At 49.1% G+C, this 27748-nt stretch overlaps 2 protein-coding genes across 5 annotated transcripts; one reads left to right on the top strand and one right to left on the bottom strand.

The window, feature by feature from the left end:
* The first annotated feature begins 301 nt into the window (after positions 1–301).
* On the top strand, positions 302–19049 carry EIF4E2 (eukaryotic translation initiation factor 4E family member 2). Of its 4 annotated transcripts, none has more exons than XM_054639410.2 (8): positions 302–437; positions 1176–1290; positions 2416–2550; positions 5323–5427; positions 8236–8388; positions 8484–8620; positions 16039–16117; positions 18579–19049. In XM_054639410.2, the coding sequence occupies exons 1-7, from the start codon at positions 418–420 to the stop codon at positions 16082–16084; spliced, it is 711 nt and encodes a 236-aa protein (XP_054495385.1). In that variant the 5' UTR covers positions 302–417; the 3' UTR covers positions 16085–16117; positions 18579–19049. The 4 variants fall into 4 exon arrangements, with proteins under 4 accessions (XP_054495385.1, XP_054495386.1, XP_054495384.1 ...); XM_054639408.2 differs by lacking the exon at positions 302–437 and adding an exon at positions 477–625; XM_054639411.2 differs by lacking the exon at positions 16039–16117.
* Positions 19050–22665: 3616 nt separating this feature from the next.
* On the bottom strand, positions 22666–27095 carry CHRNG (cholinergic receptor nicotinic gamma subunit). Its single transcript, XM_054639458.2, has 12 exons — positions 27038–27095; positions 26524–26660; positions 26381–26425; positions 26060–26169; positions 25810–25965; positions 25487–25584; positions 24504–24707; positions 24101–24215; positions 23719–23833; positions 23204–23408; positions 22968–23101; positions 22666–22891 (listed from the first exon to the last, which is right to left on the bottom strand). Exons 1-12 carry the CDS (start codon positions 27078–27080, stop codon positions 22724–22726), a joined length of 1530 nt encoding a protein of 509 aa, XP_054495433.1. The 5' UTR covers positions 27081–27095; the 3' UTR covers positions 22666–22723.
* Between the last annotated feature and the right edge of the window lie 653 nt (positions 27096–27748).

Raw genomic sequence — 27748 nt, 5'->3', positions numbered from 1 at the left:
TGCAGGCTCTTTACTGGGACATTTTTCCCATTTTCTGTAAATGAAGAAAAGAGCGATGGGGAGGGCGTCGAACTGGGGTTCCCTGTCGCCGCAGGAGGCAAGGTGGGAAAACCCTTTTAAGAGTAACTGAGTTCTCAAACTGTATTTACGAGAGCAAAATTAATTACGTTAATAATTTGTAACTCTCGGGCTCGCTCCCCGGCGCCAGCCACGCCACGCCCAAGATGGCGGCGCTGCCCTGAGGGCTCTCCGGCAGCGCGTTCCCTTCCCCGCCCGCCGTGCGCGCTGTTACGGCTCCGGGGGGAAACGCGGGAGGGTATGGCGGAGCCGCCGGAAGCGGCGGAAGAGTTTCGCGGGCGGACTCAGCAGGGCGGAAGTCGCTGAGGCGAACGGGGGTGGCGGCGGCAGCGAGCGACGATGAACAACAAATTCGACGCGTGAGTGTCACCCCCGAGCCCCCCCGGCCGGCCCCCGCTGCGGGGCCTGCACGGCCCCGAGTCCTGCCGGCGCCTCCCGCCGCTGCTCCGGCGCCGAGCGGGCCAGACGCGATGAGTCACGGGCTACGCACAGCCCCGTCCCTGCAGCCGGGGCCCGGCCCGGCCCGGAGGGGACGCGGCACCGAGAGGTGTGGGTGGTGGGCCGGTGGCAGGCCCGCACCGGGGAGTCGCGGGTCGCCTCGTAGCCACGCTTGTCTCTCGCCTTTTCCGGCCCTTGGCAGGGAATGGGGCGGGCGGAGAGACCTGTGGGGTGCTGGCTGCTGGCGCGGTGTCTGCTCGCCCCAGGCGCTGCCTCGGCAAGGCTGGGGGGTGTGGGGAGCGGGGCGGGCGAGAGTCAGCAGAGGTGCGGTGACAGGTCTTCGTGTGGGCCCCCTGAATAGCAGGGAACCCTAACAAGCAACTGGGGTTTCCTGTGGCCTATCGTTATCCAGCACAAACTACTTGAGTTTGTTCCAAAAAGCTGTTTTGTTGTTCACTTCGGCTTAAAAGTGCTTACCCAAGATGCCTGTGATGGGCATGAAAGCAGAAGTGGTTTTTACTGTGTGGGTTGTCAAATGTAGATGTCCAAACTGTGGTGGTCCTTGTACCATGGAGGAGCTTTGGAGCAGAGAACTACCTGGGCTTGGTATGAACCTTCTCAGCTGTGTGATGGCTCTCTTTCTTACTTTTCTTTACCAGATTGAAAGATGATGATAGTGGAGACCATGACCAGAATGAGGAAAATAACACACAGAAAGACAGTGAGAAGGAAAAGAATGATCGTGAGAAACCACAGAGTACTACCAAGAGGAAGGTATGGTGCTGGCATCTCACTCCTCTGCCAGGGCATGGTGTGGCACTGCTGGGGAATCAATCCTCAGTTCAGGGATAAGGAAAATATGTCTTGGAGGGCTGTGGTCTCAGTGCATTGTTACTGCTGCAATGAAGACTGAGGGACTATGTTTGATTTCAGTAATTTGATGGCGCTTTTGGAGGTCTCTCATCTGAGGGGTGAATGCTTCCTTCACTAACATAGCTGGTGCCGTGCCAGGCTTTGGAATGGAAATGAGAAATAAGGCTTTATTTTCGTCCAAAAACAAATTTGGAAGGGGACATGGGGAAAGGACTCCTGTCTGACAGGACAGTAGTGGCTTGAAGGTGGTTTGACAGACGGTGTTTGTGGCACTGTTGAAATAACTTTTAAGACATGTCCATGTGTGTAGTGCAGCCTGGTGAAGAAGGCATAAGGCATATATCTCCCCTGGTTTGGTTTTTTTCCCATCTTGTTTAGGAAACAGTCCTTGTTTAGGATGCCTCCTGTGCTCTGTCTGAAGCAATGTAACCCTTGTAAACTTGCCATAGTCAAAAAGGAAAGTAGAGATTTAAGCCCTGGTAACTCCTGTAACAATATCAGATAGTACAAGAGCTTTGATTGGGGTTTTCTCTGTAAGTTTTGACTGCTGGTTAATGAGCTCTCATTAGCCTCTTTTGTGCTCATTAGGAGTATTTTTAATCAGAAATCAGTGTTTTGGAAATTGCAAAATGATCACTGCCCACTGCTGGTGATGGGTTCTGCCAAAGCTGACATAACAAGTTCTTAGATTAATCTTCCCAGAGCACTGGGGTGTTGGTTGCTTAAGGCAGTTGGTGTCACCAAAGAGTTTTAATTGCAATTGAATCATGATTCATTATAAGTGGCGTTTATCCTTCCCAGAGGAGGAAAGTATCTTTTTATTTTTTTTCCTTAATTTGAAAAAGTTAAAGGTCTCACATTTCCCTTTTTAGTTTGTCTTTTTTTTTTCCTTTGAGACAGGCACAGGAATAAAATAATTCCATCACGATGGTTTGAATGGTTGCTTTTCTATGCTGTAAATGCAATTTTCCCCATTGTCCCTTTTTAGAGGAGCATGCTGGGGTAACCAAGGCTTTGTGTTTGCAGGCTGTGGTGCCGGGGCCAGCCGAGCACCCCTTGCAGTACAATTACACCTTCTGGTACTCGCGGCGCACGCCTGGGCGGCCCACCAGCTCCCAGAGCTACGAGCAGAACATCAAACAGATCGGCACCTTCGCCTCCGTGAGTACCCTGCTGTCCCCTGCGCTAGGAAAACAGCCCAAAATCAGGGAAAATTTGGGGGGCTAGAAAGAAAGTTAGGCTTAGTAGGGCCTGGGAAAAATGTTAAAGGTAGGCCCTGGGAAATGTTAGGCCTTGTGTTTGCTAGATCGTGTGAAAGTGCACCTGTGTAGTCAGTATATGATAAATGATATGATTGTTAGATGTGATTAGATATAATTATTGTTTAAAGAGTCATGAGAGACTATGTTAGGGGTTTGAGGGGGATCACGAGAAATCTGTGCTTGGATAAAATCAATGTGTACAATAGAACAATGTAGGTTTAATAATTAATATGTAAGTTATATAATGATAGAATATAAAACATGTTCAGCTCGAAACCATGTTGGGGTCAGATTTGGGTCTGTATACCCCTGACACCCAGAGCTCGTCAATAAAAGCACCTGCATATAATAATTTTGTGATGATGTGTTCCTGAACACTAACACTGTCACTCACACAGCCTGCTCCTCCTGGCCTGCTCCCTGTGTGCTGCTGCTCCTGGTGGCAATGAGTGATTTGCCAAGGCAAATGAGCTCTTTGAATTTCAGCAGGAGATGTGTCTTTAGAACTTTTCCTTTGCCCTGTGCTAGACCCCTGTGCATGGTACTAGTTGGAATAATAATCGAAAAAAAAAGAGCAGCCATGCAGTTAATTTATGGCTGGAGCAAGAGAAGAAGGAACAGCTTTTCTGTTCAATTTCTGTGCTGTCCCTCACACACTTCCCTCCACCCATATTCCCAGCACAAAGACTGTGTTTGGAATCTGGTATGCTGTATTTGCCAACAGCTGGTGGCCTGCTGTCTGTCTCTAAGTGATGGACAAGGTGCAGTTTGATTTTGCAGTCAAGTTCATTGAAAGGAAAATTGCTCTTCCTTTCTCCTTCCACTCTGTGGTTGCTTGTTCCTGGAATAAACTTGAGCATGTCCTGGACAGGCTGTGTTGGGTTTTGCATGATGCTGGCAGAGTAAACCTGCCCTCAAGAGCCCAAGATCTGTAAGCAAAATAAGTCCCCATTACTTGTTCTAGAGACCAGGAAGTCTGTTGGCTATTTTCTTCCTTCTAAGTCTGGTGTTTGCCCAGTTTTTTCAGGGTCTCTTATAAATGTTAATTTTGCCCACCAATATGTATAATCTGTAATATGATGATTTATAAAAACAGCCCTTTATTCCTTCTGGAGGCTGCCTAAAAATATGCCTGTCTGAGAGCTGGGTTGTGTTGCTGTATCCACACAGGATAAGGGTGGGAAGAAGAGCCTGTTGTTGTGGGTAGTTACTCCTCCTGTTAGCCTCTGTGAACAAGTACTGTCAGGTCAGGGGGTGAAAAATGTGTTTGCCACTTGATGTTCTGGCAATAACTTTTCAGTCTGATAAATCAGCGTAGACTTAACATTGATTTTTAGCTCTTTAGAGGAGAACATCTTGTTGAGTATTCTGTTGTCTGCTCTTTGCTACGGAGAATTTGTTGCCATGGTTGGCTACAGTTCTGTTAGGACGGAGAGAGGCTGGCCAGCATATTTGATAATGTGTTTGGGATCAAATTTTATTTAAGGAGATGGAAGAGCAAACTTCAGAAAGATTTGTCTAGCTGAGTCTGTGGTCAGATTTATTCCTGGCTTTTCAGTGGAAAGCTCTAAAAGCTGTGAAATGTGAACCACTAGAGGGCACATTCCTTCACTGTGGGAGTGTGATTTCCCCACGGATGTTTGGACGTGCCTGACAAAAATAGATTGCTTCTGACCCCTCCTCAGTCTTGGTTCATAATTTTATTGGCTATAAAAGCAAATTCCAGCTTGGATGGCAAAGGTCACAGATTGGAGTGGAATTCCAAGTGCTGACCAAGTCATTAAGGTCTCTGATAAAGTGCTTGGGGTGATGTCTGCCCCCTCCAGCTGCACTGCTGGTCTGCTTAATAGCTATTGTCTTACTGCGTAGAGTCTTCTTAAAATATGGAAATTCCACTTCCACTGCCTTGTTTCATTTTAAAGATCCATCCTCTCTCAAATCCTTTCTTACCCAGAGATTCTCAAAAGATAAATATGCTACTTTTAAGAACTATAAAAAATAAATCCCTTGCCTTACAGTCAGATTGTCTCAAGCAGACACAGGGTGCCAGAATGGAACTGGTTGAAGTGAAGTGGTCCAAGTGTACCATGGCAGACTGTAAAAGGAAGTAAGAGGTATTTAAATAAAAACTCTGAATAGTGCCTTCTGATCTTAAACTAGCACCAGAATGTATATTTTTTCTTAAAATCTGCATACAGTAAAACTAAATTTTAAAAAAATGGTCTTATTTGAAGGCTTCTGCAGTTTCCATGGTCACAGAGAGCAGTGGTTATGCTGGGTAAAGAGGCTTGGCTGTAGCTGATGCCTTTGACACATACCCAGTGATTGAAAGTTTGGGCAGTAGGAGTTAAAAGATATGTTTGGAACTGTTGTCCAGAGCAGCTGTTACCTTAGCACAGATTTCTTCAGACAAGCACTGAGTGACTTTAGAGGCACCCATTGAATGTTTCAGGCGGTCACCTGGTAATGGAGCCAGTCAGAAACAGGCACCCAGGCTCTGACACTACTGTTGCCTTTTGTGTTGCCTAATCAACACCCTGGTGACAGGGAGTAGAGCAGAAGAGGGGAAGGTGGCTCTGGAGAGCTGGTGCAAAAACGGCAGCCTGTTCCTATAGAAATCCCGACTGTGACCAGTTTGAGCAGCCTCACTGTGTGGTTGGTGTTGTTGCAGGTGGAACAGTTCTGGCGGTTTTACAGTCACATGGTACGTCCTGGGGACCTGACAGGCCACAGTGACTTCCATCTTTTCAAAGAGGGCATCAAACCCATGTGGGAGGTGAGTTGGAGCTCTCATTTCTGCCTTGATATTTTCCCGCAATATTTTGGAAGGTACCTTCTACAGTAGAGGAACTCTTGTCATTAAGTGGCACTCCATTAGATTTTCTTGGGTGAAATCCTTTTGTCTGGGTTTCCTGTAAGCTTGTCCTCAGAACTCTGTCCATGTAACCTGGCAGTCCTGCTGCCAGAGAGGGAAGATGGGGAGGTTGCTGGCTGCACCTCAGCAGAGGTTGCTGAGCTGCCATTGCCAATGGAGGGGGGACCCCATAGCTGCCTCCAGTGACAGCAGTGCAGGGCTTTCCTCTGGAAGGACTGGACTTCTTCAACAAAGCTTATAAAAACCATCTCTCCTTTTTCAGTCAAGGAGGTGTATATGGTTAAAAGCCTGCACACAGAGCTGGAGAAACAACTTTGCCTTTTATTTACTATTAGCTTTTTTTGTTTGTTTTGGTTTGGTTCTGTTGTTTTGGTTTGGTTTTGTTCCAGGGCACTTTAGTTTGCTTCTATTTCCATCCAAATCTGTTAAAAGAAATTTTAAAAGAATCTTTGCCCAGCAAATAATTCTCCCAGTTCCTGGCCTGCTTCCAGCAATGACCAATAGCATTCACAATATGGGTATTTTATGTGTTTCTCTGAAGTACCTAATTATACTGCTTGGTCTTTAGAAATTTATATGTGACCCTCATTAGCAATTATTTTAAGCAAGGTATTTTATAGCCAGTTACTGCAAACACTATTTATATAAAATGTTTAACCCTCTTTGCACTCCTGGTGAGCAAGTTCCTCAGACAATGCGTCGACCAGAGTCCCCAAGTTAATGATACCAGAATTTCTATAAAGCATTTCCCAGTAGACATTTTAAGATGGAGGTGGAGAGATTCTTTAGTATTTTTACTTCTGCCCCTACTTCCTTCTTATATTTCTAGAAGAGGACCTGAGATCTCACTTCTGGCCTTCCATTGCTGCATGCTTTGTAGGGCTTTTTTTATACTTCTTTCTCTTCCAAACCAGTCCTTCGTTACTGTCATTCTTATAGGTACATATGTGCCTGTGTGTAGCTCTGATCTTTTTCTGCATCCATCTGTGCCTTTTCTGGTAAAGTCAGAAGCACTAAGCATAATAATTCCTGGTGGTTTACTGGGCTGCAGATCATTATTATTCTGGTGAAGGAAAATCAAATGCTTGACTGAACCGAAGCTTGTTTAACCTGAAAGAAAACTAACAACAATCATAAAGCACATGATACAGCATCTGCCTCCCAATCACTGCTCTCTCTCTAGCTTTGAACCTGCTTAAGCCACCTTTGAGATATTTTTAGCAATAGCACTCTCTTCTGATGCCCATTAGTCACTGTGGAAACTTTGAAGAGTTAAACCCAGCTCCCAGTCTGTGATGTTCACAACTTGGAAAACAAGGGTACTTAAGAGAAAGCAGTTTGCTTCTCACAGGATTCTGCCACTTTCTTAGAACTTATGTTGATTTGGGTGGCTCCTGTCATGCTTTGAGGTTTGTCTGGAGCTGACACCTTCCCCTTTCAGTCCAGTACATACCTGAAAAGTAAGAGTCAGGTGAATGCTGCTGTTATGCTGACACTTCCATGTTTCCTCAGGATTGCTTTGTTAGCACTTGATGTGTCTGAGAGAGAAGACAAATGTTTAGTTTTATCTGAGCCCTAGAGAAGCTTTAAGGTGAAAATGAAATTAACTTTATTTCATTAAGAAGGGTTGGGCTGCCTTGCCTGGCATCTTCAAGGTGTGTCCCAGCTTGGCAAAGGGGATTGCTGGGGATTTGGAGAGGGATGTCCTGTTTTGTGCAGTCCCCTCTGAGTCATTCTTTGTTCTCTGTTTCTGTCCTAGACCTGTCTTCCCTTAGCCTTCCTAACTGCCACCTCTTTGACTTGTTCCTACCTCTCTGTCTTCAGCTTTGGATGGAATTTGTTCCCCTCTCACCTTGTAAGATTTCCCAGCTACAGTGTTGTACCAGAGAATGCCACAGTGTTCTGCACAGAGGAGGAGCTGCTCTTTGACATAGCTGTGCGTTCTGGGGAGCAGGGGAGGCTGTAGCAGTTTCCAGCTCTTTGTCAGCTTCAAGATACAGAATCACAATATTGAGGTGACAGACTGGGTGCTTAGCATTAATTTTTTCTTTTACTTTCTCCCCTCTTTTTGGTTATTTCCCTGGGTCACCACAGGCTGGAACAAACATTCAGCTGTATGGTGTGTGATAATGTCAGAGAACAGGGTGGTCCTTTCTGTGTTAGCACAACTTGTGAGCCCATTCCTGGAAATGTGGAAGGAAAATGTTTATAAATTTTTTGCTTGCTTTTAAAGTACCGTTTTGCAAACCCTTTACTGGCCTTCCGTGCCCTATGATGAGGGGGTTCTCCTGTTTTACAGGGATCTTGTTTTACAGCAGAACTGCATGGACAGGGGATTAGACAAATGGTGACTCTGTCTCAAGTTTAGGAGTAGTTTTAAAGTCCTTGCCTCTGGATCTGTTTGTGCAAATTGGTAGTCTGGTGTTAGTCTTTGCTAGTGGGATCAAAATACTAGAACTCAAGTCATCAGGGCATAGAACTTGGTCTGGAAGGCTGAGGGCCATTGTTTCAAGTACTTAGTATTCAAAGTAAGTGGTTTTCCCCTGTCTCTGCTTATATGGGGGAGAAGTGAAATAAAATGCTTTTGCTTGAAAACACCTTCCTTGCCCCACCTAATCAATATCTGCTCCTGTTTGTGGCTCTGCTGTCTTTTGGGTAGCAGAAAAATAGCTAGGAGAAAACAAATCAATTTATTTCCCCTCTTCCTAGGATGATGCCAACAAAAATGGTGGTAAATGGATTATCCGTCTGCGGAAGGGCTTAGCATCGCGGTGCTGGGAGAATCTTATTCTGGCCATGTTGGGAGAGCAGTTCATGGTGGGGGAAGAAATCTGTGGGGCCGTCGTCTCTGTCCGATTCCAGGTGAGTGCTTTTGAGAACTGTGCTTCCATGTGGCAGGGCTGCAAAAAGTGTCCTGTGCTCACGTCTCCCTCCCTCCCTCCCATGCCGTTCCACAGGAGGACATCATCTCCATATGGAACAAGACAGCCAGCGACCAGGCCACGACAGCCCGGATACGCGACACGTTACGAAGAGTGCTCAACCTACCTCCCAACACCATCATGGAATACAAAACCCACACCGACAGCATCAAGTATGTGTGCTGGCCAGGGGGGTGCTGCAGGGGGCATGTGTGCTCGAGCAGCTCGGAGCACAGCGCGGGCCTTGGCAGAAGTGCTCGTGTGCGTTAGGGCTGCTCCTGCACACTGAAGTGCAAACAGCAGCGCTTGTTGCCAGCGCGCTTTGAAAGCCAAATTCCTGTGTGGTTGTCGTGGGTGTTTGGTTCTATGAGCAAAACCTTTTTCTTTTTTAAATGTATGATCCAGGGTTGTTTTAACAATCCACCCAGCCTGGCACTTGGGTGATGGGCAGCCCAAAGTGGGACTGTGGCTTGATGTATTCAAAGACAAGATTGCAGTGGGGGCAGTAGAATAATTTGAATAAATAGAGATTCTGGGGAATAAAGTGCGGAAGCTAACAGGGATTTATAGTGCCATTAGACTTATAAATGGTCTTGGGAAAGTGCTGTGTGAATTTACAGTGCTGTACAAATGATTTCTAATCATAATAAACGTCATATATTAAGTCTTCCAGGCCCTGGTGACAGAGGCTCTTTAACAAGACTAGAAGATCATGGTACACAGAGAGCACAGCTGTATTTTTAAATAAATGTATTATAGCTTACCATATCAGGCCATTCAGGGTGACTTTTATTTCCCACAAAGTGATGAAAAATTGCATGTATAGGTATTAGTTAGAGGTGAGTAATATGTTGTTTTTCTTTTTTTTTAAGTGTATTGTAAACTAATAGGTCATAACTGATTAAACTATAAACTGATTAGGTCATATTGGTTAAATTAATACTTGAAAAGGTGCACACAGAAAAATAAGTGAAATGAGTAAGACACTGATGGGGCAGAGAGCTTTCTAATCTTGCTTGTAATGAAGGTGCAAGTATCTTTCATGACTTTCTTTCATCATGCTGGCTTGTTCCACATAATCATGCTGTCATCAGTCTGCTGTCAGACAGTTTGATGGGATCCATCCTGGTTCTAGCACACAGCTGGCTTCCAATTTTGAGTGTGGGTCACTAGTAATTATACAGAAATCTTACTGAAACTGCCTGTAAGCATTTAGTGTTCCATGTGGCCCTCCCTCCTGTGTGCTTGGAAAAGAAGAGAAGAGATTATTTTTTCTGTGATTTTGCCACTAACGTTTCTCGTGCACTTTTTGCCAGGAGAGGGCACTATGGACTCTCTGTCCATGCAGGGAAATAGCACTGTGCTCATGTGGACACGCAGCAGGGTATTTTACTCCTGTTCAGCAGCAACAGCAGACTGCAGGCTGCGGTGATGCGGCTTTGTGGTGAGAGCAGGGAGGCGTTTGACTTTTCTCAGTCTCTGTAGTAAAAGCTGTGTGTGGAGCCAGCAGTCCTAAGCTGTGGTGGTGGTTCATGTAGCAAGTGTAGAATGGGAGTGATGTGGCCTTTCCCTTGTGAGCTATCATGACCAGCACTTCCCAGCACAGAGAATGCCTCTATAGCAGTGTTTGTTTTTGCTCTGGCAGGTGTAAGGCCTTGAGTGATGGTGCAGCCAGTAGTGTGGCCTCATTTCCCTACACCAGTGAACATGCTGTGCTTCCTGCCCTCTCTTCCTGCATAGCACCTGTGTTTCATTTTGTGCTGCTGACGTGTGGTGCAAAATGAGCTTGTCTGAGAATAACAGGTGTTGGAGGTATCAAGTTTAGTAGCTCAGATTACAGCTGGGAGCAATTCTTAAGTAGAGGCCAACTGGCTTGTCTCCCACTCATTCTTCTGTGGGTAGGAGTGTTAGTAGGAATTGCTTTGATGATGTCCCAGTCAGGTAGGTCTAAGCAATTAACCTTCTGCCATGTAGGGCATCATGAAAGCCCCTTTTTTCCCATTGCCTAGCTTAAGCTGCAGCAGTCTGATTGCAATGCTCTCCAGCATCTCCTTCCAAAGGCACTGGTGTAAATTCAGAGCAGAAGTGCTGTCAGTGGAGTTTCTGTGTAGTGATGCACAGACCACCTTCTTGTGCCTCTCTTGCCTGGTACCAGCAGGCAGCAAGGGGCAGCAGCTGCAGAGAGGTGATGGTGACTGCTTTGTGACAGAGACGAGCAGAACAGCCCCAGCTTTCAGTCTGACTCTGCTTGGATAAGCTTCATATCATTAAGGTTCTCTCACTAATAAAGAATCTCTTGTGTAACTAGTTCTATCTTCCACAAAGTCTGGCTCCTTTTCCTCACCCATCTATCAAGTCCTGTTGAAATACTGTCCGTCATGAATAAACTCCACTTATGCTGCACATGTACCATGTGATTTATGACTGGGGAGGGCTTTCTAGCCAGCACTCTATATTCACACTCTGGCTGTGTTTCATGAAAAGCTCTAATGGAAGAGCTGTGCTCTAGGCTTTGTCAGGGCTGCCTTTTGAGGGGGGCTCGTGGCATTTTTCATTTGTATGGGCTGCATCTCTCCACTAGAGCTCTGCTCATGTGCAGGGTTTGATTGGCATTGATTGTGCTTCAGGGAAGGGAGCTTGCTTAGCAAGAAAAGAACAGGTATTTCTCAAAACCTTGACTTTTAGGTAGTGAATTGACCTGGATTAGCTTTTGACACACTGTAAATGAATGCTTCTGTAGAAATTGCTAGCATGCCTCTCACTGTGGAACCTGAGCCCTGTGTTTCAGGTTTTGTATATTCCTTTTGAATATGATGAAGCATTTCATATTAAATCATTTCTAGACACCATTTTTCATGAGTTGTCAGTGAGGCTGCAGCCCCCTTTGTTTCAGAAAGTGGCGGTGCTGCCAAGCTGCATCTGAAAAGTACCTGTTGCGTCACAGCCATTCCAAGGAGCTGTTCTGCATTCTGTCCTTCCTGCTCTCAGTGGTGGGGCTTGTGCATTTAGCTAGATAAGCAGATCTTTCATTGCAATTTTCCTGTGTTTGTCCTTTCTCTTGCTCGTGATATTGACGAGCTGCCTAAATCCCAGCAAGTAGAAGGGTCAGCCTAGTCTGTATGAATTTCCAATCTTGCTAGGAAAGCTAGAACAATCTCTTAGACTCTGCTAAATTCCAGGAGATTTATAGTACCTTAGGCCTTACAGTGCTGAGCACCTGAAGAGAACATATGTGACATTTTGTGGGATACCTTGTTTCAGTAGCTGGAGAGAAATTGCTTCTCTTTGTTCCCTCAGAGGTGCACTGAGAGAGGAGCACTCAGATGCAGTGAACCACTTAATAGGTTCAGTTCATCTATGTTGTTAACCTTGGAGGTGACAAGGTCCAGAAGTGACAGTGACTTATGGACAGTGGTACTTTCTGTGGCTTGGAATTAAAGGCAAAATACCCAACCTCTTTTGCTGCTTTAGCAGCTGCACTTTTTTTGAAAGCAGAATGTGATTGCCAACCACAGCCTGGCTATGTCTCAGTGAAACCACTGAAAATATTCAGGTACCTGCATGTGTGACTTTTCACATGTGACTTTGAGCATTGCAGCATGAAGTTTGTGGCTGCCTTGCCCTGTGTGGGCTTATCAGCCTTTCTTTTCTGCACTGATAACTGTGTGGTCAGTGACTATCTCCTTTCGTGAGAGCTCTCACCCACAACACTGTCCAGGAATCCCAGGCAAATTCAGCAACACTGCTTCCAGTGCCAGGAGAGGCCAGAGCAGTGAGCATCAGCAGGTTACCACTGAGCAGGCTGGTGTGGAAATGTTTTGGTTGCTGTGTGACATTACAGATTGTCCTGTCAGCTCTAAAGCAAGGCTGCTTTTTCTGGAAACAAAGCTTTGCTTATTCCTAAGTGCCTGCTGCAGTGAGAGCTGAGCAGGGTATAAAACTATCCTTTCCTTTCAAAGTCACCAGTGATAACTAATGGGATGGCTCGAGTAAATGAGAAGAATAGTTGATCTTAATAGAGCTGGCACTGGGTTCATTTCACTGCAGGCAGCTGGAGGAAATGGCCTCAGACTATATTGTAGGTAGGAAACAAGAGGATATCCTATGGAGGGAATAATGCACTGTAAGAAGACTGCAGGGGTGAGGTTCTCAGGACAAAAAGAGAGGAATGGTAAAAAAAGTGAGGAATTAAGATGAGAAATCACTGTGGAAGTGACAGGCGTTGCACAAGAAGATCAGTGTTTATGAGACAAGTCAGCTGCTGGTAGGGTGCTTGTGAGGTCTCCCTTGTCACAGCAGAGTTCAGCTAATCCTGTAACTGTCCTGGTTTTAAAACACTGGTTTCCCTTTGCTTGCTAATTTCCAAAACCTTAGGAGAACCTCTCAGTGCTGCTGTTCTATTTGTGTCACCTGTGTCTTTGACTGTGCCCTAAATGGAGTGGGCAGGGTTAACCTTGCCTAAAGAGAAAAGGTGTGCAAAGGGGACCCTCACACATTGTCTGATGCCTGTGAGGGGAAGGCAGGGTGCCTTGGGTCTTGCCAGCTCTAGAGCTGCATTGTTTCACCCTCATCCATTCAGGTCTGAGAGCAGGAATAAAATCTAGAGGAGAGCAGTGAGGTTCCAGATCTGATAGCTGTCCTCTTCTCCTGAGTCTCTGCAATACTGGCTTCATTCATTTAGCACTCCATTCTGCAGTTCCAGTAATGTTTCCAGGTGCTGAAAGTCTAAGAGCACTTGCATAGACCTGGTCTTTGAATTGGTGGATTCAGTGATTCATTCTCCATCAACATAATATGCTTTACTCAGAAGTGTCCATGACTTTGTGAAAGGCTTCCTTATCTTGGTGGCCTGTCTCTTACCAAAAAGTGCCTATAACCTATTTATTTCATGGTTGATTTTTTTTTTTCAAGGAGGTCAGTTTGGTTGTGTTTATTTAATTGTGTTATATTGCCTTTGCTCCAGGTACTGCCAGACAGGTGACAGAATTATTTCAGGCTAGAAGACTACTCTAGATGTCTTTTTCAAGCTGTTAGTCACAAAGTTCTTGTCTGGCTGTGAACAAATCCCAGGGGAATCACCCAGGAAGAGGTTGAGCTGCTCTGGACACCCGCAGAGTGTAGTGAGTGGTCAGTGTGCTGGGAGGTTCCACTGGGCTGGCAAAAGAGACAGAACTTGGTGGCCTTTGTAAGGTACCCTAAGTGCACTCAGCTCTCTGGATCCTTTTTAGCTGGGGAAGGAGAAGGTAAGGAGCAGGGTTGCACAGAGAAATACTGGAGGCAAATTACTGGGACTTAACTGAGGATGTTTGCAGAAAACAGCTAGTGCTGCTTGCACAATAGTGATTTGGAAAGCCCCTTGAAGCAACTAAGACTGCCCTTCCTCTTTTTAATGGAGTCTTCCTCTTTTTTTCTTTTTTTTCTTTTTTTTCTTTTTTTTTTCTTTTTTTTCTTTTTTTTTCTTTTTTTTTCTTTTTTTTTCTTTTTTTTTCTTTTTTTTTTTTTTCTTTTTGGGGAGATAGTGGCTTCTTTTCTCTTTTTTTTTTCTTCCAACTTACTTGCTGGGGCTAAAGGGAGCTCTGTCTGGGTCCTGACCCTGGGCAGTGGGGAAGAACGTGGGAAGTTTCAACAATAGTGGGTCAGGAAGGGGTGTGGAAGAACAGCTCTGGCTGGCTTTGTTTAGCCTCCCAACGTTTCCATTTCCCATCTGTTCAATGGGAATAATCTAAGTGTTGGGGATCAATTCACTGAGTATCTGATTGCTGTGCAGACAGTATGGCAATAAGGTACTAAAAATGTCTATACATAAAAATAACCTCTTAGACTCTCTGGCACTGTGCCTTTGGCATGTCACAGGTCATAAAGATTCTGCCAGATGAAATTAACTGGCATCCTTGTTCAGTATGGAATGAGAGCAGTTTGCTCTCCTAGTGTAGTTTAGGTACATTAGGGCAGACACATCCTAGTGGATTTTTTCAGTCAAGTCAGCAGATAGTTGGAGTCATTAGTACTATAATACATATGAGGGTCTTGAATTAAAAATTCTTGGCTGGAAGAGCTTTTTCTCTCTGTCTGTTGAGGACAGAGATGAAGGACTGTGCATGATGTTATTGGGATGTTGGAACAAGGAACTCCTTAGTGTGAAAGGGGTAATAAATTATTGATCATGATGACAAGTAATCTGTCCTTGTGTTTCTTCTGCTAAGAAGTTACAAGTTTGGGAGAACTATGGGAGAGGAAAGAGTGATTGTGGGCGATGGGAATGTGGTAGAGATACAAGGGAGGTTGGAGGGAAGACATGAAGGTGGAGACTCTTTGACAAGTCTGGAAATGTGCAAAGATTACCAGCAACTAAGAGGGCTTCAGATTCAGAGTTTCTCTTCTCCCTAACTTTCTTCTGAACTCCAAGGTCTTTGTGTTTATTTGGGTTATGACTGGCTGGGAAAAAGCATGTGACACCTGGGCTGCTTTTGCAAATTCCACTTGGAAGCTTGACTCTGAGGCTCAGATAAGAGCCACATTGGTGGTCCAGTTGTGGCACAGGTGCTGACTAATACAGGGTTTCCATTTCTGGACTCTCCTATTGTATTGCAGTGGCCTGATGAGGCAACACACAAAAAAAAAAGTGAAGTAGCTGAGAAGTACCAGCAAAAAAATTTAGAGGGTGGTCTGAGTTTATGATTGACCTGGGTTCTCTTTAAGGTCCCTCCAGCTCCATGGGACTCTGTGGCTTCAGAAAATGGCTTGGCATGTGCCGTAGGCACCAGTACTGTTTTGCTGGGCATGGAGAACTATGAGGTTCTTTGATGTCTCTGATCCTAGAAGATAATAACCATGCTCACATTAACCTCAGCATGTTTTCCCTGAGAGGGTTTTCAGTATGCTGCCTTCATAAAACCGACAGCAATTTTTCAGTCTGCTGCCTTCATCCGTCAGGAACGTTCTCCACCAGGGAATGCAGTGTTGGACCTGTCCCTCTAACTTATCTAAAACATTTTCATTTCAAATAGTTGTGATGTTTTTACTGGGTCGTCATTAACAATGCAGGATTACAATGCGTAATGAGACTTCCTAATAGCAATTGGATTCTGCTGCCTTATTAAAGAATTTTGTAAGAACTAAGCTGTGTGGCATTGAAAGAAGCCCCTTTTGGGGGGATTACCTGTGTATGCAGTATGTGGCAAAGCATGAGGCCAGTAACTGGCTGAGTTTAACCAGCCAAGGAATGTGATAATCCTCCAGAAAGACGTAACATGGGCTATTTTATGAGCAATAGGAAATGGATATTCCATTTGTGCCTAGGAAGGTCATACCTGTCTCTGGGTATTAATGTGGCTTTATCACCAGCAGCCAGTGGGAACGCTTCATGTCTGTGCAGAACGCTTTAGCTGCCTTGTGCTGTCAGATGTTTGGCTGGATTTTAAGGATGCTTCTATCCACTAGGGCTATCAGAGAATATTGCCTTGCTCTCTGAAGACAAGTGCCTTTTAAACGTTATTGAATGTTTCTGCTCTCGTTAAAAGTTAAGAAGCCTTTGATCTGAAGTGCTATTTTTTTGGTTTTATTTCATTTTTTTTTCCCTCTGGCTTGCCAGGGCCTGGGAGGAGTTTCATGGCCTGGTGAACAGCAGTGGCCGCTGATCGAACGCTCCCCCTCCCTCTGTCACACCCAGGGTAGGGCCTCATCTTTCTTCCTATGTGACTCCATGGCATACCTCTCAGCTTCCAACCTTCTTCCCATGGGCTGGCATGTTCTCTTGTCTTATGGGCCTGATGGTGGGCCCATTCTGCTATTTGTTCTTTTCCAAAGGTCAAAATTACTTTTAAATTATTTTTTTTGACCAGACACCAGCATTTTCTGTTGAAGTGCTGTGTGCTATTATGCTAATGTGTCCTTCCTGTGTATGAGGCACAGGTATCCCAGACCTGGTCCCAGGAGGCTGAGAGGTATGTCTTCAGCTTGGGTGTGTTGCCTAGGGTTGACTGTAAGCAGGTATGGAGTGGTAAATGAATCCTAAGCACATCCAGAGGGTGGACACTGAGAGAGGCACCTGGGGCCTGACACACAGCTCTTTAACAGTGGGCTGGAACAGAATAAATTAATTGGTCAATAAAAGCTTGTTCAGGAAGGACACCCAGTAGCTACTGTAGGTAGAAATAATAATGTTGTGACTAATGAGACAACCACTCTTTCCTGCTGGTAGTCAGCCAAGATGTGCAGAGAAGATAGCCAAGGTGAGCCCAGGGCTGCTGGGAGCCTCACAGCTCAGATTGTTTTTCCCTGCAGTGCCCAATTCCCTGACAGCAGGCCCTTAAGAAAGGCCAGCAAGAGGCCTGGCCATGAGAGCTGGGTTGATTGTAGCCAAGTGGGATCACTGGATTGCTGAGTGCCAGAGCAGAGGAATCTGCTGGAAGGAAGCATTTACATTGCTCAGTTCCCATGACTGGGCAGTGGAATGTAGCTGCTCCAGCACAGCTGAGCTCTGAGGAGCTGCTGGGGATCCCAAAACCTCCCTCAACAGCATTGGGCGAGCAGTGTTATCATACCTTGCTCTGAAGTCATGGGTGAAAACAATAACCTCTCTCTCCTCACAGGTTTGTTTTTTTGTGAGGATCAGTGTTTACAAAATACTACGCAGGCACTTGGTAGTGTTGTTATTGTTAGATGACATTCATGTGTCCTTCTGGAAGAGGAAACCAGCTCACTTAATGATATACCAGGCTCTGAAGGGTACAGGAAAACAGTGGCAGAGTTCATTTAGCTCTCATCTGTATTGGGTGGCCTGTGCTGAGCACAGATGAGCAGAGGGCCTGGGGCACCCCAATAAAGGCAGAAGGAGGGAAAAAATAGGGAAAAACCTGTCCACTAAAGAGCTACCTAAAGCATGCTGTCCTCCTGAGGTAGATGGCACAGGTGAAAGTCCAGTATGGGATAGAAAGCCAAACCATTGTTGCAAATTAACCAGAATCCAGTTAATGAATCCTGAATCACATTTCCAAATGGCAGCCTAGCCTGCTCTTCTAGCAAGTGCAAAGGTGAACCCCAGTCTTCTGCAGCATGGTTTTTGCTGTCAGGTCATAGCAGAGTAACTTTTTAAACTCTGAAAAGTGGTTTTTACTTCCTTCTGTTCTTCCAGTTCTCCAGCTCACCTCCTGGAGGTATTCCAGCCTGTGCTGGTACCGCTGCCATGCAGCTGCTGGCAGCACACCATGGTAGCTCACGGGTTTGAGTGGAATTTCACAGTCCTGCACAGCACCTTGCTGCTGAAGTTGCTGCCTTTGCTCTTCAGCTATTTGATATGTCCTGGGGCATCCCTAAATGTTTTGGCTTGGGAAACTTACAGCCCTGTCCTTGTTTATGGGAAGAGCTGCCAAACCTATCCTCTCAAAGTAATTGTAATCTCCTTTTTTTCAACACACTGCCCATTAATGTGGGAGTATGGTTTGCCTGTTGCTGCTGCTCACAGGCTGGCAGTAAGCAATAACAGATTTCTGTAACCTGCCCCATCTTCAATTGCTGCAGTGCCATGAGACTGTACTGAGGGAGCTTGTAGACCAGCACTCCTTCCTTGGTCAATAGCCCCCGTGGCTGTACTCTGAGTGAGTAGAAGCTGCTGAAGAAACTTGTCTATTTAAACTTGAGGAAAACACCCTTTTCAGATTAGATACTTATAAGGTAGGAGAGATCAGAGAGCTAAACTTGTTGACAGTATGACTAAACAGGAGGGACAGAGGCAGGGGGAGGTTGGTCTGATAGTATATTTGCGTTCCAATCAGAATCCTGAGATAAATGTTTGCTAAGGAAGAGACCTTGCAAGTTGTTTAAACAGCAGAATCCATGAGGGAGGTTTCCACATTCTATCATGTGCTTTGCTCACAGGAGATGACAATTTTTTCTTCTCATTGAAGGGGATGAACCGGGATCTCCCTCTGTTCCAAGGGTTCTGGAGTGACAGCTGACTTGTGTGAGAAGTCTGTAGTTAGGAAGATCTGCATGGGAGATTTAGCAAGTGTTGATTTTGAGTGATGTACTAGGATGGCAGCACTGGTGGCTGTAGTGAGGAGAATGGGGAGGTGCTGTGATCTGAAGGAATGCACATCTTTAACCACTTTTTCTCTTCCCTCTGTTTTCCAGGGATAATTCAAGCTTTCGAAACACAAAAATCACATTGTGAGAACAAGAGTTGGCACTAAGCTCCTCTCTCCGTGTTGAAAGCACTGAGAGTGGCCTCCGACCTCTGAAGGGACTCATGGGCCACTCTCGCACTCCTCCCTGGGGGAAGGATCCACCTGAAGCCCTCCAGCAGCGGTGACAATAGAGGCCGGTTTTGTCTTACACAAACTTTTTTTTAGCAGCGGGGCGGGAGGCAGCCTTTCAATTAGCGGCGGGCCCTCGGGGCCGCATCTTGCAGCACTTTCCTGTCTTTCTCTACATGGCACGCAGGATCTCTGGGATTCTGCCCCAACATCAGAGCCTTTTGCTGAGGGATACCAGTATTATAAATCTCTCTGCAGCTGGGAGGAGCATCCCAGTTGAGAGTCAGCCCTGTGGTTTTCAAATGCCCCTTTTCAGTTCTGCCAATAAATTATTGGGTCTCTTTGTTTCTTTCAGTCTTTCATTTTTTGCTGTGTCTGAAATTCAGTGTGGTGGTATTTCTCTAGGCTGCTTGCTTTATCTTTGCCTCTTCTTTATACTCCCAGGTTAGCAGTGCCTTGTACCCACCCCTATTTGTTGTGGAGAGGGATTTGAGCTTCCCTTAAACCAGGACAAAAAAGTTGTTTGGTATTAGTTGCCTTCATTCTGTCTGTCTCGATGGAGAGCCAGCAGCACTGGCTGAATTCAGGGCCAAGCCTGCTTCTGTTGTGCACTGGGGTTTGTAAGTCTCTGGCCACCTGGGAAACTGGGCCCCCAGTGGGTTTAGCAGAAGAGGGCGATGGCCCAGCCTGCTGCTCAGAGCTGCGTGACAGCTGTGACCAGAAGAGGGGCTGGGAGCGACCCCTGTCCTCTGGGGTGAGCCTCAAATGATGGGCTGCTGCCTGGAAAGCCAGCATGGCTGCAATTTGGATGCCACGGAAACAATAGGAGCTAATTATTTCCTCTGATTCTGCTTGACTACAACACTAATTGTACTCATTAACAGCTCCAGCTTTTTTTTTTTTCCTTGGGGAATCTCACAATTGCCTTTCATTTTTAATGGAGCCTTTGCCTTGGGCCCAGGAGGGGAGGCTGTGGCCAGTGATGGGGCACATCTCCTGCCCCATGTGCTCTGTGCAGTCCCCCAGGAGAAGGGGCTGCTTGGGCCAATCTGCTCGTGACTGCAGAACCAGCAGCCCGTGTCTGGGACAATTACCAGCCTTGGAGCCTGGGAGACATTCAGCCTCATGACTCCAATTGCAAATTCCTTGTCTTACTATTGAAGTCTAGATTGAAAGCAGCCAAGACTGGCAGAGAAAAGAGTTTAAAATATTCAGTCTTCTGAAGGGTTTGTTTTCTTCGTTGAGAGTGTCAGTTCTAGGCTGTCTCTAGGGACATTCCTTGCACTGACAGCAATGACTAAGTGCTCCCCATGGTCAGGCAGTTAGCACCTGGCTGGGCAGGGAGCAGGGCTGTTCCCCAAGCTGTAGTGGCATCCCTCTCTGTGTTTCTTGAGACCTGTGGTCCTGTTCCTGCTTTTGGCACTTGTCACCAGCTCTCAACCAAATGCTCTTTTCCAGACACGATTTGTTTTCCCTGCTGCGGGCAGGTACTACTATGGCTGCTACTTAAGATTCCTTTTAAATACAACTCTCCCCTGCTGCTCTCCAGTATTTGTTAGGGGGGATTTAGTTGTAATTGCATTTTGGCAATCTAAGCAAAAATAGCCTTACAAGGCAGGGCTGAAACATTAGCTGCAGGTTCCTTTTATTCTCAGCACATTTAGCTTTTTGCAGATGACATCACTTAGGGCTTTATCCTGTTGTTGTGCCCAGCTGTGCGTCATGTCCACCTCTGTTATTTCATGTTCTCGCCCACTTCTCGCCTCTGATGCCCCTTGTCTAAGCTGGTGCTGATGAGTGCAGGCTTGCTATTAAATCTGAAAATGCCGTGGTCCTGCTGTGCTCGCCCTCAAATGCGCTTTGTGAGTGAGCTGTGGAAGAGCCCTTCCCAGGGAGGCTGTTCCTCTCCTCCCACTGCCCCCGTGGTTGAGATTTAGAGGAACTCAGCAGAGGTTCCTCTTGCTCAGCCTTGAAGAGAGTGAGCTGGCCGGTTGTGGAGTTTGTCCTCTTTAAGGCTACTTTTCCTGAGGTCAGGAAAAAAGCAGTGGTTGATCAGTGCCAAGCCAGGGGCCTTCTATAGCCTGGAGGGGGATGGAGCCAGACTGGTTTTTGAGCTGGACTTTTGGTTTGTGGTCCTCTGCATCCTGCTAATGAGAATGGTGAAAACACCGGTATGAGGTTGTTTGGGAAGGGAAGGAGCTTCTGTTGGGCTCTAGATAAAGGTTTCAGATCCTCTTCATTCAGGAAGGAAGCCTCTAGCCATGGGAGCACCAAATCTGCAGTGAGTCAAGACCTTTCCTGTTTTCGTTATCCCAAAGGCTTTGAACACCCTTCAACTTTAAATCCCTGCAAAGTAGCCTTTGGGGAAACTGTAAGATCTTTGAGCCCTGGAGCTCAAAAGAGAGCATTCCCTTGAGTTCTTCTTTCCTAAGGGGATGCTGAACTGTGGTGGGCTCATGGGCCCTGGGTGACTTTGGCTACAGTTGGTCTGATGGGGGCTGATGGCTCTTCCCAGCCGACAGAGAGAAAGGAATTCTCTCTGTGGAGGGGAGATATTGCTTTGTCTTAGTGCTTCTTGATGGGGTGTGGACACAGGAGGCTGATACTGGGCTGAGGAAGTTTTCCTCTCACTGCACTCCCCCCTCCATAACCTCAGAGGGACCTACAGGTGTTCCCCCACCAGATCCTGCAAGGCACATCTGCTGCCCAAGAGCTGTGACATACAGCTCTTGCTTTTGTTCTTGTCTCTGGAATGATATACCACAGAGCTCTCCTGAGAGCTCATAAAACCACTGCTTGCAGAGAGTGGAGAGTGTGATCTCAGGTACGTGCTCCTAGCAGGCTGGAAGAGCTCATCCATTCCCACTTGTACTTTATGGACATGCTGAGCCTGAGCTCACTGGAAGAAGCAGCATCCCTGGAGTGGTAAGAAGTAGGTGACAGTACCTGGCCCTGGAGAAGGAAAAGTCACCTTGTAGAAAGCAGCGGCTGGCTGGCACAGCCCCGAGTGGTTTTGGGCCATGACCAGGCTGCAAACGCCCAAGAAATGATGTCTCAGCTGCTGTGTGTTTTCCTCCCTCCCCCATCGGTGCCCACAATGCCCTCACCCCTGTCAGGCAGTGCCAGGGGCAGTTGTGGGCAGTCACCAACTGGTTTTCTCCCAGCAGCAGCAGAGGCAGCCGGTGCTGGGACTGTGAGGCTGATGCACATCCTGGAGCCAGGCGCAGGTGACATGAGCTGGATCACAGAGGAGCAGATGCTGCTTGCCACCATTCCCAAGCTGACCCCTCTCATCTCCCCTGCCAGCAGGGACAAAGCCAGGGGGCCCCAGAGGTCACTGAGGGGCACAGGGGGATGCAGCACTGCTAGGATGGGGGAAGGGCTGTGCTTGACAGAGATGATCCCATAGGGCAAGGAAGGCTGGTGGGGGAGGGAGTTGTGCTGATGCTCCCAGCAGGATGGATGCCACAGGGCACACATCCCTGAGGGTGTTTGGGGGCCTGGTGGCCCAGTCTTTCCACCTCAAGCTGCTTGCTAGGGATCAAGGGACAGCACCTCAGCTGTCCCCAAGACCCACAGTCAGGGCATAAATTGAGGGAAGAATTAGCTGCCACCAATCCCATCCATAGCTCCATTGTTGCCCTAGAATGGGCAGCTGTAGCTGTGATTCCTGCCCCATTGCCATGAGAGGGATGACAGTATTCCCATTTGTCCTGGGCTGGAATTTGTAAATTTGCAGTGAGGTGATGTGACTTTGCTGCCAGCACTGCTGCATGGCCTGTTAGATGTCTGACTCTACTCCAGTTTCCCCATGCTCATCCCACAGGACTGTGCAGGCTTAGAGGTGTGTGGCCAGCCTGCACAGGGTGCACATCCAGCCTCTGAGGTGGGTGGGCATGGAGCAGAGATGCCATGGAGACTTGCAAGACTTGAGGGCTTTATTTCCACATTCAGCACAGCATGAGCACGCCATGTTCCTCCTTCCCCCATCTCCACCACTTGGCTGGTGGGCACCTGTGAGCATCACTGGGGCAGGTACTGCTTGGGGTCCCCAGGGAAGGGCAGGGCGGGTGCCTGGTTGAAGTGAGCCACGAGGAAGATTCCAACAGTGCCACACACAAAGAGAGAGGCCATGATGAAGAAGCAGACACGGTCGATCACCTGTCCCACCATCATCCACTCTTCGCTCTCCTGCCAGGCAGAAGAAGGGTGAGGGCTGTGCCCGCTGCCCCCCATGCTAATCCCTCTCCCCCCAGCCCTGACTCACGCTGCTGAAGTCGTTCTGCTCCCGTGTGGCGTTGGCAATGTAGTTGCAGGCATCCACGCAGGCGCGGATCTCAGGACCTGCCTCCTCCAGGCTCTGGCAGAAGTCCTGGGTGCTGCCACTCTCCAGACCACGTCCTGTGAGTAGCAGAGCCAGCACAGCGGGCACCAGCGAGCGCTCAGCCACCTGGCACAAAGCCCAACTTCACAGGGAGGTGCCAACCCCCCGGGGTCACTCACCAATCTTCTCCAGCACAGTTTTCATCAGCCCATCTCTTTCCTTCTGCTTCTCAAAGAGCAGCTCGGTCCTGGCTTTCCAGAGCATGTACTCATCAGCTTTCACCATGAGCCCCAGGGAGCTGCGTCTGCGGATGGCTCGTGGAGGCCCCGGGGTCTCCTCTGGCACGGCCATGCCCAGGTAGCGGGGCAGGAGGTGCAGGAACACCTGGGCACAGTGTCACCTGTGGGGATCTGTCCCCCTCACACCGGCCAGAGCACCCAATGGGTGTGACTGGTTTCCCTGGCATTGTTTGGGGCATGGTGCTGTTGGGCTGTTGGCACTGCTCCCCAGTGTTGGGAGTGGCTTGGTGGTACAGTCTGGTCCACTGGGGACATTTGGGGCCTTCTCTTTGTGCCAGGACTTGCACTCAGAGGAAGGCATGCCTGCCACCTTACTCTGCAAGGGACATGGCCTTGATCCCCAAATACCCATCTCATTCCCCCTGTTTAAAGGGTAGGGGGATGATGGCAGGTACCTGGCGCACTCTCTGGGACATGGAGTGAGTGTTGGGCGTTCTCAGGGAGACGTTGAGGACAATGACAGCATTCACCACAATCACCACTGTCACCACCATGAGGAAGGTCAGGTATCTGGGGAGGGGGCACAGAGCCTCAGTAGGGCTGCTGGGTCACAAGCCATGGTCATGCAAGGTCCTTCTCTGTGCCCTCCTGCTGGTGGAAGCTGGTGACAGGCAGTGAAACACGGGCAAGTGGTAGCCCTGTGTCAGCCCCATCTGGGCTGAGGGTTATTTCTGTACCAAGGTCCTGTCCCTGAGCACTGTCTGCTCCACAGCACCTGAGACCCTGCTGGCACAGTGTGACAAGAGGGCTGGCACCCCTATCCCAAGTGTCACTTACTTCCCGATGAGAGGCACGGCCTGGGAGGTCTCAGGCACCTTCTGGGCAATGAGGAAGAGGAAGACAGTCTGGGCCAGGAGAACATTGATGGAGACGGTGCATTTCTGCCCACCCGCTGCCAAGGAGGGGGAAAGGCAGAGTTTGGCAGAGGGTAGTGCTGTGGACATTGCCCTCCTAAGGCAAAAAAACCCCACCCAAAAGCTGAATTAGACAAGCCCTGCCTTGAGGCATTAACTATGGGATACCTAGAAATTTACACACTCCTCCCAGTCCAAATACTACAGGAGTGGGTGAGAGATGATCCTGATGGTCCCCAAGCACAGAGGGGATGAGGAGCCCTTCCTGGAGTGTTGCTGTCCCCTTGCACATCCCCATGCCCGCAGTGGGCACGGTCCCACTGTACCTTTGGCGGGCAGGAAGTAGACGAGCACACCCATGGCGGAGATGAGGACACAGGGCACGATGATGTTGATGATGTAGAAGAGTGGCTTGCGCTGGATGATGAGGTAGAAGATGACCTGCTGGTACTGGATGTCATCTGGGGTGAAGTGCTCCGAGTTGATGATCTTCCGAGCGGGGCGGTGCTTGATGGCCCATTCGCCGTTCTCTGCATCGTGATGGTGCCAGCTGAGTCCCACTGTCCCCACAGGGTGCTGGGCCTCCAGCCCCCCAGTCCAGGGAGGAAGAGGGGGACTGGTGATTGGCATGGGCCCCACAGGGCACCCAGGCTGTACACAGTGCTAAAGCCGCTTGTGAGGGAGATGAGCACTGTGGAATGTGCCAGGGTGCCTGGGCAAAATACCCCAAATTGCAGTTGGATGGGGCAGATGGGCAGATATGGGGCATCTTTAACCTCTTGGGGGCTCCCAGGCTACAGCTGTAGGGCTGGGGTGCCCCCATCTCCCCATTTCCACAGTGCCACAGAGGGAAGCCAAGCATGACATGGGTGACAGCGCACTGCTTGCTCACGCTCTCCGCAGGAGCGATAGATTTTTTTCCCAGTCAGGATCGCAACTCAGGCCGGTAATGAAAAAATAAATCTCGCTGCCCGAAAAGCATTTTGTTCCTTCAATATGCAATTAAAATGTGATGGAAAACGTCATTGTTTGGCCATGACAGCTACGTCCCCAGCATCAATCAAGCTTGCAGGAGCGGTGCTCTCCGGCAGCAGCTGCCAGGCTGCAAGAGCCCCGAGCTGGGGGGGTTAGAAAAACAAATCTCTCCCACACTCTCGCTTCCACTAATAACTTAAGTGCCCATGTAATGGTGGGAGCTGCTAATAGTCCCTGAAGCCCTGCTTTTGGCAGCCAGCAATGTAGCAGCAGACCTGCTGGATGTCCCCTGTGGTGGGACACTCTTGTGCCATGGCTGTGGCTGCAGTGTTACCTGTGAAAGCCTCGGGGTCGATAATGATCCACTCCACAGTCTGGCCATCCTCCACTGTCAGCAGCAGGTTGATTTCATTGGCACTGTACGTCTGGGACCTGGGGAGAGACAAGGTGGGGGCACAGGCTGGCATGTAGCAAGCTGGATGGGCAAGGGGTGCCAGTGTGGCACCTCCAGCTCTTCCTTGGGGTGCTTGGCTTGTCCGTGGTGCCTCCTGCTAAGTGGCAGGGCATAGGCAGGTGGCATTTATCTCCCCAGGAGCAAAGTGCATCCCATGTTAATCCCTGTGTCCCAGGAGGAGCTGTCATGGTGCCCATGCTCACTGGAAGACCATGGTGCAGTTCTGCCAGTCGAAGGGGAAGTAGGTGACGTGGATGACGCAGACGCTGCGGTAGATGGCCGGGGGCAGCCAGTAGATGCTGCCATCAGGGGACACCAACACGTTGGTGTAGAGGGTGATTTCAAACGTCCCATCGATGCTGGGGGGGAAAAAATGGGCTCAGCCCCAAACTATGCCTGGGGGGCAGCTGCCAGCCCTATGTGGGGACATATCCCCATTGCCCTGTCACCTACTTGTTCTCCAGGACAATGTCTGGCAGCCAGACCATGGTGGAGGGCACCCGCAGCAGCTGGATGTTGTCGTACTTCTCAGGGTCCCAGCTCAGGCGATAATCAGACCATTGCTGGGAGAAGGAGAGATGAGGAGGAGGGGTCATGCAGCCCCCCAAGATGAAAGAGATTGTGAGCTGCCTGTGCTATGCTGCCCACAAAATGGGCTCATTTGGGGGTGCCCACAAAAGAGTGTGCAGGTTACAGTGCCAGCCCCTCATGGGGTGCCACCCTGACATGCAAACATAGCTGGGCATGATCCTGCCTAGAGGGGAGGGGTCTCACCATCTCGATCCAGACATTGGTGGTGAGGGTCTCCTCCCGTTCATTCTGGTAGGGAAGGAATGAGGGAGATGGCTTTAGTGCCCTGCCTTCTGCCCCACAAGTGGGGGCAAATTCCCCCCTCCCACCCCCGGGGGGTCTCTCACCAGGGAGATGAGGTTGGTGAGGGTGAGCTTGAGGGAGACATCGATGATCTCATCCCCCCGGGCAGGGCGCAGTTGTGGATTGTAGTTGGACATGAGGTCCTGGAACAGCTTTTCCTCCTGGTTCCTGCAGCTCACACCTGGGAGGGCACACACCATGTAACACCCCGGGGGAAGGCAGTGGGGTCACTGATGGCCCCTAGACCTGATGTGTTGAGGGGGAGGCACAAGGGTGGGTGGGTGCATGGGAAAGGGATGCCCAGGCGTGCGCTGCTGCGGCTGCGTGCGCTCTGCTCCGCGATCCCGACAGTCCCGGCAGGGGCTGCGTGCCCGGCCCGCCCTGACCCAGCTCACCTGGGCACCTCTCCAGGGCAGGACACGGGGGCAGAGGGCTGCCAGCACAGGGACAGCCCGGTGCCAGCCTGGCGCTGCACTCCCAGGGGTGACAAACCCCAGGTGCAAAGGTGGGGGGTGGTCAGGTGCCCTCCAGGCCTCTCCCTGGCCGGGCAGCTCTTACCTGCCAGGGTGCAGAGGACGAGCAGGAGGCCGTGGCCACGCATGGCGGTGCCGTGGGCGCAGGGGCTGCGGCTCCGCTCGGCCGCCTGCGCCGACGCGCTCTGGCCCCGCTGTCCTGGCGCCCGCTGGGACAGGACAGCTGTCCCCTGCCACCGTCAGCTGTTCCCAACAGCCACGGGGGCCCGGGAGGGACGGGTGAGCACCCACTGCCCCCGCTGGTGGGGCCATGCCAGAAGCTGGGAAGCTCCTCTGGAATTTTGTGCCGGAGAGGTTGGGACTGGGGCAAGGGGTAAAATGAGCTCTGTGCCGTGGGTTCCCCGTGTCTCCCATAAAGGGATGCATCTCCTTGCAGGTTATGGGAAAGGGGTGCCGTCCTGCCAGCACGTCCTGTCCCTGCCACGGCAGAGGCTGCCCCCAGAATACAGGGTGGGGAAGGGGCAGGCAAGTCCCATCACATCAGCCTGGGGAGTGATGCCCCCCCGGGGGTTCAAATCCTTCCAGCCCCTGTGTAGGACGGTCACGGGGAGGGGGGGATGGGGGCATGGGGGTGTGGTGAGATTCCTGGCTCAGTGGAGAGGATGTGACAGCTGTCCTGGGCCACTGCCGGTGGGGGGACGTCAGAGGTGTCCCCTGAAACCAGAGCCCTGGCATGCCACTGCTGAGCTGGGGAAGGAGACACCTCTCTGGGCCCCCTGCCTTGCACTGCGGGATG

The sequence above is a fragment of the Agelaius phoeniceus genome, chromosome 10, assembly GCF_051311805.1.
Source record: "Agelaius phoeniceus isolate bAgePho1 chromosome 10, bAgePho1.hap1, whole genome shotgun sequence".
NCBI lineage: Eukaryota > Metazoa > Chordata > Aves > Passeriformes > Icteridae > Agelaius > Agelaius phoeniceus.
The sequence above is the reverse complement of the archived record's forward strand: the minus strand, read 5'-3'. Positions and strand labels throughout refer to the sequence as shown.